Below are 10,643 nucleotides of genomic sequence, written 5' to 3'. Positions count from 1 at the left end.
GTTATATAGATAAGATAATTAGATAACTTTTCTAATTATCTATCTTATCTAATCTAATTATCTAAAAATAGATACTATCTAAAAAACAAACACTGCTCGTGTGGTTATTGAAAAACTAAAAGTGATCAAAAACAAGAGAAGAAAATAATTTCGTTTCGATTCATTATCATTTTATTTGCAATAAGTCCAAACCATAATGTGTTTTTTCCATGTTTCTGTATGGTTGATATCAGAAATCAAGTCAACAATGGATATGCTCCCCTGCTTCTCATCAATGGATGGATGTACGTTGGATGATGTCATTCATTGACCAGGATGAGACTTGCCGGCGTCATGATGTTGAGCAATCGATTGTGTCTGAAGTTAACATGAACAATAAATACTTTTCGATTGTAGGTTTACTGTGAAATGTTATTAAATTCTAAGATTAAACTGTTGTATGTCTGTACTTTGAGCGATTGATTAAAGACGTCAATATTTCATGAAACAGTTCCGTTGCCTAAAATATGCGTGCATGTATGAAGTCGTAGTTTATCCGCAATATTTTCAGTGCCATTATGAATTATATTCGTTTTCCACGCAACGCTCCCACTTCTCTACACGCATTAGCTTTTGTATTGTGTTGGCTTTATGTATTCATCAAGCGAACTACCCTCGCAGTATAGTTTTGTATTTTTAACATGAAACAACAGTTCGATAAATTGATGTGAATTTTGTGATCAAATTGTAGGTTTTTTGATATTTTTTTTCGATATTTTGTTTCAATTGTATTGTATTTTTACAGTCAGTACCAATATATACTTTTTATCAATTTCATCGAATTCCATTTGGAATTTTTTAACGTACACTTGACCTAGAAGGGAACCAATTCGTGCGGACTTGGAGTACTGTCGCACACAAATTGCGTCATTTTTTTTTCTCCAGTGAAAAAACATTTTCGTGTCAAATGAATTTAGGAGTGTTGAGCAATGAAATATGAGTATTGTGCTGCTCTGAGTGTTTTTCCAAAGCTAAATGGAAAAAAATATAGAAAAAAGAATTGGTACCAATGCTGAAAATTGAACTGAAGCAAAGAACTCACATTTTTGGTAGAAATGTGAACGAAGTATCGATTGGCTTTAACGTTGAAAGTATGTTTAACAATCATATGAAAAATATATGTTTTCTGAGTGGTTTGTGTGTTGGTCGATTCAATGGAATTCTATAAAACAAAGCTAAAATGTGTACATTTTTATGTAGGACGGTAAAATATGAGCAATAATTCTCTGTTATTCTTCTTGTAGACCAGGTTCAACTGGCATAAAAGCTGAAAACAATATTATGGTTTGCAATACACGCACGGCAATGTAGTTCTAGTTCATTGAATTATCATTGAATTAACTGATAAACCAAGCAATATTGAGTCTATTCCAATGCATTTCGTTCAATTGTGAATGTGCATTGTGCAATAGCAATTAAAAGACGTTTTTCTTGCTTTGTTGGATTAGATATTCGATTTACTTTCATTAGTACGATATTTATTAAGTCACAATTGAGTATTCATGAAGTGAATTCATAATTTCTTTGCTAAATATATTAATTAGTTGACATCTGTGTGCTGATTGTGTTACATTGTTGTTGTTGTTGTAATACAACTTCATAATAAGAAAAGAGTAATAAAATTTAAATTCTCTTCAGTTTTCAGACGAAATTACAAATATGGAAGAACATCCGTTAGTGTGCTATGGTGACCATCAAGTAAGTTAACCTTGAATTTGTGAATAACATTCAATTGTTTTCGTTTTTTCGACGGTAATAAAACGTTTCTTTGAATCCCATTAGAGTCTAGCGAGCGCACTATTAAGTCGTGATATAGATTCATTCCGACGTGCGCTACACTCACCCACCGAAGTTGAAAAATGCGAAATCGACACGACGATGACAATATTCGAACGGGCGTGTCAAACGCCAGGCTGTGCCCCATTCATTGAAGAGTGTATTTTAGCCGGTTGTGATGTTAATAAGGTATGTGTTTTTAATGAAATGGTGTCATGAATTTTGAGTGAACTACATTCGTGATGACAATTTGATCAACAAATCAATACGAAAAGTTTTTTTCCATCCAATAATTTGAACCTATATGTTTTTGCCAATGAAAAAATGACTGTTTTTTTTTCTTTTAGTTAAACCCCGAGCTGCATAAGCGTCCAATTAATTTCGTGGTTGAGTCGCATTGTGAAGAAAATTTGGCAGCCTTGCTAAGAGATCCAAGTGTTGATGTGAATGCAAAATGCTCCGTGTTAAAAACACCTGTAAATTCCCTGACTGAACAAATATCTGACGAAAACTTCCGAAGTGTCTTTCCGTGTATCAAACTACTAATTCAACATGGTGCTGATGTGAATGTACCGGACAGACGTGAAATAACTCCAATTGTGAACATTTTAAAGAATCGAAGATTAAACAATGCCAATAAAGAAGTGATCGTGAGATATTTACTACAAAATGTGGTTGAAGTGGACATTGACACTCACCGAAATGGTGAAGCACGGTCGTTACTCCAAAACCTACTACCGGAAATTGAACTGGCGCCAAAGCCGAATGGATCACAAAATAACGCTCAAATCAATAGACTGTGGGATTTCAATCGTCTGTTTCTATCACTGAAGAATGAAAAAGAGAGTGAATTTCTTGAGGGGTTACAGCAAGTAGTTGAGAAGACCCCTGAAACTCTTCAAGAACTGTTTACTGCGTCGGAGAGCAGAGAAACGCTGCTGATTGTTGCTGTTGCAAAGGATTTGGCAATGGCATTGGACAAAATGATTCAATTAGGGGCCGATGTGAATTTCTTTGTTGATACAACGAGAGATACGTTGTCACCGGTAAAATGTGCATGTATTCGTGGTCACTGGAGATCGCTGGAAATATTGTTGAAATCACCAGAATTGGATTTAAATTCAGCACCTCTGTTACCGACCATTGTTAGGAACCTCGGTCACAAACAATCAAGGAGCATCGATTACGACAAGTGTTTCGAAATCCTATTGAACCATCGAAATATTGATATTAATCAACAAGATGTATTTCACTGTACAGCGCTGCATTATTCGGTTAAATTCAACAACACTAAAGCCACTCTTGAGTTGCTGAAACGCGGAGCCTACATTGGAGTGCGAAATGAATTTGATCAGCTCTCGATCTCAAATATCAATGCAAAAGTGCTTGAGAGTCATTTCGACAGTTGCATTACAACCAATGGATTTCGAACGAGCGACGATAATTTTGAAATTGAGTTCGACTTTAAAAACTTGGTTCCATTTCACACTTCTCACACTGACAACATTGCAGATGAAATGAGTTCAATTGAATATATTTCAAAATCGAATGACCTCAAGCAATTGATGATGCATCCGCTTATCGCTAGTTTTCTGTCCTTGAAGTGGAATCGCTTGGCACTGTTCTTCTATATCAATTTCATTTTCTGTGCATTGTTCGCTGTGATCACCGTTACGTATATTTTACTGTATTACAACTACCATGAACCGAATTCCCTGAAGGATGTGATGCGTGTGGTCATTTTTTTGTTAACCATTTACATCGCAGCACGAGAAATGTATCAATTCACATTTTCACCATGCGTTTACTTAAAGAGTTTAGAGAATTACTTGGAATGCACGTTAGTTGTACTGGTCATGCTGATTTTGTTCGATGTGTGTCCAGACACTTGGCGTCGTACTTTTGCAGCTGCATCCATTTTGCTGATTGCGATCGAGATCTTCCTTTTGGCTGGGTCATTGCCATTTTGGTCTTTTTGCACTCATTACGTTATGCTGAAAACGGTTACCTGGAGCTTCTTAAAGAGTTTCTCACTGTATGCCATCATTCTGTTGGCATTTTCACTTTCGTTCTTCACATTGTTACATGAACCATTGGAAGAGAGTGCGAAAGGAGAAATGAATGATGACAACGATGATGGAGACTTCAATAAGTTCTCGAATCTCGGGTTGTCAATCATGAAAACGTTGGTGATGTCAACGGGTGAATTCGACGTAGCCAGCATCGATTTCAGAACGAACGCATTTAGTTACATCGTCTTCGTGATATTTGTATTCATCGTTGCAATTGTTCTTCTGAATTTGTTGAATGGCTTGGCTGTGAGCGATACACAGACAATCAAATCGGAAGCTGAACTAACGAATTTTATAAGACGAGCACAAGTTTTAGCTCGATATGAAGGTGTACTAGCTACCAGGTAAGAATCTCTTACTAAGGGAATTCATTTCGAGCAACGAATTTCGAATTCCCAAGACAATTCATTTTTATTCAAATGATCTTATACAATTAAGTATTCTATTTCATTCTTTTTCCCAGTTATCCAACATTCTTGAAAATTTCCCCATTTTGTGTGGACAACGACACATTTGAAGAGTCAAAATCGGTTTATCATATTCGAATCAAACCAAACGATAATAACCAAATTCTAATTCCCGATTTAAGTAATCATGGAGAAATTAATGAAACTGATGATAATCTTAGACCTCTATTATGTATACATCACCTAACGTGTTCCAATCGATGCACTCGTATGGATTCGAAGATCGTTAAACTTGCCTTTCAAGTATTGGAAAAGAATGCAAAAGAACAACTTGACGAAGAAGAAAGAGAAAAGTTCAATAAACGAATGACCAAAATGGAAACGACATTAGAGACGATTGCAAATAGATTGAATGACCTATTGAAGAAATGAAGTAAATCATATGTGTTTTATAATTATGAGAAAAGTAACAAGTTGTCATTATTCAATGTGGGAGATTGTTGATATCAACAAAAAATGTAAGACATTTGTGACATAGTACAGCAAATTTCAAAATTTCATTACTGAGCGGCCTTTTATTTATTCATTTCTATGGAAGATAGCGGAATAAAAACTGTTCTGTCATCTTATGTACTAATCACTCTCAATATTTACCAGAAATGAAACTGATTATCTGCAATTTAAACGATTTTGTAGAGTTTCAGAAAAACCCGAAAATACACGAAAATACTGACGACAAATTTACTTCTGTTTTTCTATGGTATCGAAAAAGAAATTGGAGTCGATATTAGTCCGCTTGGTCGACAAATGTCAAAAATAGCTTGGTTGTCCTTTCTATATGTTTGTATGTGTATTTATACTCAACAAAAAAAATGAGGTGCAAATAAGCAGAGTCAATCATACATATGAGGGGTTTATAGCGAAAATGTCATACAGAAAAGTTGAGAGGAAAAATGTCAAATGAAAAGAGATAGCTATATAGTTCACTATAGTTTACTATATAGCTATCGCTTTTCCGCTCATTCATCATCCATATTTTTCCGCTCAACTTTCCGCATTACATTTTCGCTCTAATGATTTGATCCCCTTTTTTGAAACTTACCGTTGAGACATTATTTTTTTAATTTGTTCAATCGTCAATGCCAATAAGTGAACAGAAGCTCCAAGATTTTTTCTTCATCAGAAATGTTCAAGATTTCAGTTATACTCAAAAAAAAACTTTGTCTTTAGTTACGTGGTTTTCATGATATTTGTATTCATTAGGGTAAGTGTTTTTTGTCATAACAATTTTGTCATAGATATCCATCGGCAATAACATAATTGAAGTTGTTCATGGTCAATCCTCTCGAAAGGACGACGATAGTCTCCCGTACATTTGAAACATCATTTTGACGTCTCCATTTCCACCATATAGATTTGCATTTGAGACTTCAAGTCTCAAAGCAAAAATAGACGGAGAGAGTGGAGACGCCAAAATGATGTAAAAACTATTTTCCTCCTTTTGCTTATGGGCAACTGTAATCAAAATCTCTCAAATTACAAACTGGAGTTTAAAAAAACATCGGCAAAAATATCAAAATTTCTTAAAATACTTCTTAGAAACAAAGGTTGCAAGTGGACCGAACAATTGGCCCGAAACCCGCCCGCCACCGGCTCGAAAGTGACAAATTTGCCCGACTTCCGAGCTTTGGTGCTCGGGATATATGGAATTTTCGATTCTGAAGGGCCCGTCGGGCGTTGGAACATTTCACGTCCGGCGAGCTTGGGTAATTCAATATTAGAAAAATATTCTTTTCATCTAGAGGCGATTTTCATTTTGCAGTCTAAATCCTCAACAAATCAAAATATTACTTGATTATTTTGATTATTTTTACGTGTAATTTAATGCAAAGCATTCATCTTTGGTGAGCTGAAGTTTGCTCATGAAATCATGAAAAAACGCAAAATAGCATGTTGCAATTTACTTTTGAAATGTACCTCACATTAGTTCAAATGAAAGCCGTCATGTAATCATACGAACAGCGCTTAAATCGTTTTGTAGAATTTTCATACAAAATGACAGTGAGGCACTTTTGCAACATGCTATTTAAAACTTTTTATAAAAATCATTTGTAATTCATTCAAGAGATGATTTTTTTTCTATTGTATTTGTATATTTCGCTCAGTTTCTCTTCTTTTCGATTATCGTATTTTTATTTACTTTCTCCAAGGATTATAAGTTTCATTATGAGATGCATAAATTAGAAACGCGAATGTTTACCCGGAACATACATAAACACACTAAGTCTAATGAATTGTTGTGCTGAAGCAAAACCATTGTAATTATTGAATTTATGGATACTTTTAATGTAAATTTCATTATTTTCAATCAAGATTATATTATCAATTATATACATAAATCAATCGGTTTTTTCATCCCCTCTTTATAGACGAATAAGAACCGGTTGCAAAAGTTGTAATTGTAGTCGCAAAGGACGGCAGTGTTTGAAATCTTTTACATTCCATATATGCTCTGACAGTTTAACTTAGATAGTAGAAGGAGAAGCATTGAATTGGTCAGCAGTGTGGGTGGCAGTTGAATCATAAAAAAATTGCGGCTTAAATATTTTCATTGATTGTGGTCAAGGTAAGTTTAGTGTAGTGATATGAAATACCCATATTTGGTTAAGATATTATTGATCATTCTCTTCGCTCCTTCAGTCGTTTGTTCAATTCTATTACTGTATTTTATTTTGCATTCAAAAAGTGTGGATCGATGTGATCAATCGTAGAACAGTAGTGAGTTTGCAATCAATGTGTCCACAACCAATGCGGTTCAATAATATTGAATCGATATCACGTAATGCTGTTATATTCGAAACGATCATTGGTACGGCTATCTAACGATAGTTTTACGTGCTTATTGCAAATAGCCGCATCATCAATTCACAGAACAGAGAACGAGAGTAGCTTATACTGACATTATGCGATATTAACAATACGGGTTAACGACGCATTAATATAAACTGTTTGTGAATGAGTAAATAGTGCTTACTTGATTCTCTTACTGTGCCAATGAATAATCAATTCTTACAGTAGTTATTCGACTTGCTTTCATTGATTTCATACGGCAGCCTTGCGAATGCATGCAACAACACGGATGAGTGAATAAGTGGTTTAATGTAGAGTGTAGTCACAAGTGTGTTTTCTGTCACATCTGAACAGTGGTCAGTTTATGATTTCAGTAGTTGTTTTTTACGAGGGAAATGTTTCGGTATCATAGATAAGTTCGCTCGAAACTCGTACGATATCGAGAGGAAAATTAATATATTTTTTCTTTGAATCAATGTCTTTTTGATGTCAATTGATAGTTGTGGAATAAAACACAAATAATCCCATAACACAATATAGAAACAAAGTCTCATCAAATGAATATATAATTGATTTTATTTATTCAATTAAAATTTTCTACAGTTTCGATAAATGACAGGGACTCTAAGCTTGAAAATGGCAGGGATTCCGTTAGTATGCACTGGCGACTACAATGTAAGTTAACCATCTCAAGTAAAAAATACAGTAAAGATAATATGCTCCAAATATACGTTTTGATTATAAATTGTATCTTCTAAAATATACTGTTCAAGTAAAATTTCCATAATATTTTTCGGAATCTTTTCACCTTCAAATATATTGCCATCTTGCCACCTCGATGAGTGTTCTATTTATATTCTGGTAAAAAGATGCTCCTTTCATGCTGAAAAATATCATGTCAAGTAATACAATTGTGTCGCTGAGCTTAAAAATGGGAATACAGATCCGTTACAGCAACAACCGAACATGAAATATTGTTCCCTAAAAACGTTACATGAATTTCCATCTAACGTGAGTGTAACATGAGTTGCATTAGAAACAGTATTAGCTCATGTTGCACTCGCATTGGATAGAAATTCATGTAACGTTTTTAGGGAACAATATTTTATGTTCGGTTGTTGCTGTAACAGATCTGTATTCCCATTTTTATGCTCAGCGACACAATTTTAGGTGAATATTATATTTTTTTAGCAGGAAGATACAATTTTTACTAAAAACGTATATTTTGAGTATATTATCCGTACTGTATTTTTACTAAAGATCGAATATCTAATAATACTCAATTATCATAAATATTTTTTTCAAATCCGCCAGAGTCTAGTAAATGCAATTGATCGTGGTGATATCAACTCATTCCGCAATGCACTAAATTCAGTATCAGAAGCTGAAAAACGTAAAATATTTGAAGTGGCTTGCAGAACGCCAGGCAGCGCCCAATTTATTGACGTGTGTATTTCAGCCGGTTCTGATGTAAATATATATGTTTGTTCTGCCGTTTGTTCCCTAAAGTTAAATAACAAACTTAACCTGTATAAATGTATGTGATTCGTTTTCAGTTGAATGGCGAAGTCAATAAACGACCAATTATTTTTGTTGCCGTATCGTATTGCGAAGAGAATGTGGCCGCTCTGCTAAAATATCCAAGTGTTGATGTGGATGCAGTTTATTCTTCTTTTAAATTGACGCCATTACATGTCCTTACTGAACAAATAACCGATGATAGTTTTCCAAACATCTTGCCGTGTGTCAAACTGCTGATTCAAAGCGGCGCCAGCGTGGAGTTGCCTGACTGGCAAGATAGAACTCCAATTGAGCTTATCCTAAAGAATCCACACCTGAATATTGCCAATCAAGAAGTGATTTTGAGAAACTTAAAATTGCCAAATAACATTCAGATCAACGAAGAATGGGATTTCATTCGTCTGCTATTCTCATTGAAGAATAAGAAAGTGGAGGAATTCCTTGAAGGCTTGAAGCAAGCTCAAAAAAGTGAAGAGATGCTTCAAGAGCTGTTTACTGCTTCCGTGGGCATAGAAACACTTATGACTGTTGCTGCTCATGAAGATTTAGTGACGGCGTTGGAAAAAATGATTCAACTAGGAGCCGATGTAAATTTCGTTGACGACACCAAAAAAGATGCTTTGTCGCCGGCACAAAGTTCGTGTGATCGTGGTCACTGGAAATCGTTGGATATCTTATTAAAAACACCAGAATTGGATGTAAACTCAGCACCACTGTTGCATACTGTTGTGCTAAATTCCAGAAACGAGGCATCAGAGAACGTCGATTACGAAAAATGTTTGCAAATGCTATTGGATCATCCAGATATTGATATTAACCTGCAAGATGAATACAATCATTCCGCACTTCATTGTGCCATTCAGTGGAATAAATCTAAAGCAGCTCATGAGCTATTAGAACGAGGAGCCTTCATTGGTGGGCAAAATGTATGGAGTGATTGTACAATCTCACGTATTGATCCCAATGTGCTTGAGGAACACTTTGACAGTTGTATCACAGCCAATGATTTACAAACGAATGATACAAGTTTCGAAATTGAATTCGATTTTAAAAACCTAGTTCCAGACGCAACTTCACAAATAAAGAGTATTGCTGATGAAATGGGTGTGATTGAATACATGTCAAAATCAAATGAGCTCAAGCATTTGACAATGCATCCACTTATTGCAAGTTTCCTGTCCTTGAAATGGAAAGGAATGGCACCATTCTACTATGTAAATTTCTTCTTGTGTGCACTGCACGCTTTTATCACTATTACATATATTTTGGTGTATTACAACTACCATGAACAAAATACCGTGATGCGTGTGATCATATTACTGTTAACTATTCACATCGCGGTGCGGGAAATATTGCAACTTAATTGTTCGCCGTACATCTATTTAAAGTGTTCAGAAAATTACTTTGAATGGGCAATGATCGTGCTGGTCACATTGGTTTTGTCCGATATTTGTTCAGATACTTGGCGTCGTATTTTTGCAGCTTCATCAATTTTACTGATTGCAATAGAAATCTTCCTTCTGGCTGGGTCACTGCCATTTTGGTCTTTTTGCACTCACTACGTTATGCTGAAAACGGTAAGCTGGAGCTTCTTGAAAAGTTTGTTACTGTATGCCATCATTCCATTGGCATTTTCTCTTTCGTTCTTCACATTGTTAAATGAGCCATTGGAAGAGAGTATGAACAGTGCAAAAGGAAACACGAGTAGTGACAACGACGATAAAGACTTCAATAAATTCTCGAATCTCGGGCTGTCAATCATGAAGACGTTGGTGATGTCCACGGGTGAATTCGACGCTGCAAGCATCAATTTTAAAAACGCTTTTAATTGCATCGTTTTCATGATTTTTGTATTTATTGTTATAATTGTTCTTCTGAATTTGTTGAACGGCTTGGCGGTGAGCGATACGCAGACGATTAAATCGGAAGCTGAACTAACGAATTTCATAGGATGTGTACAGGTTTTGGCTTGCTATGA

At 35.2% G+C, this 10,643-nt stretch overlaps 2 protein-coding genes across 3 annotated transcripts; both read left to right on the top strand.

The window, feature by feature from the left end:
- The first annotated feature begins 656 nt into the window (after nt 1–656).
- LOC129567651 (transient receptor potential cation channel protein painless-like) lies at nt 657–5,034 on the top strand. Of its 2 annotated transcripts, none has more exons than XM_055444758.1 (5): nt 657–726; nt 1,678–1,737; nt 1,822–2,004; nt 2,163–4,231; nt 4,351–5,034. In XM_055444758.1, exons 2-5 carry the CDS (start codon nt 1,699–1,701, stop codon nt 4,724–4,726), a joined length of 2,667 nt encoding a protein of 888 aa, XP_055300733.1. In that variant the 5' UTR covers nt 657–726; nt 1,678–1,698; the 3' UTR covers nt 4,727–5,034. The 2 variants fall into 2 exon arrangements, with proteins under 2 accessions (XP_055300733.1, XP_055300735.1); XM_055444760.1 differs by having other exon boundaries at nt 659–1,130.
- Nucleotides 5,035–6,804: 1,770 nt separating this feature from the next.
- Nucleotides 6,805–10,641, top strand: LOC129567830 (transient receptor potential cation channel protein painless-like; the record flags this gene model as incomplete). Its single annotated transcript, XM_055445186.1, has 4 exons — nt 6,805–6,920; nt 7,748–7,819; nt 8,459–8,614; nt 8,701–10,641. Coding segments are annotated over exons 2-4 (2,160 nt in total), but the record flags the coding sequence as incomplete, so codon positions are not given.
- Between the last annotated feature and the right edge of the window lie 2 nt (nt 10,642–10,643).

Source organism: Sitodiplosis mosellana, unplaced genomic scaffold, assembly GCF_009176505.1.
Source record: "Sitodiplosis mosellana isolate CC-2019 unplaced genomic scaffold, AAFC_SMos_1.0 Smas_scaffold_12, whole genome shotgun sequence".
Lineage (NCBI taxonomy): Eukaryota > Metazoa > Arthropoda > Insecta > Diptera > Cecidomyiidae > Sitodiplosis > Sitodiplosis mosellana.
Note: the sequence above shows the minus strand (reverse complement) of the source record. Positions and strands in the feature narration are given on the sequence as shown.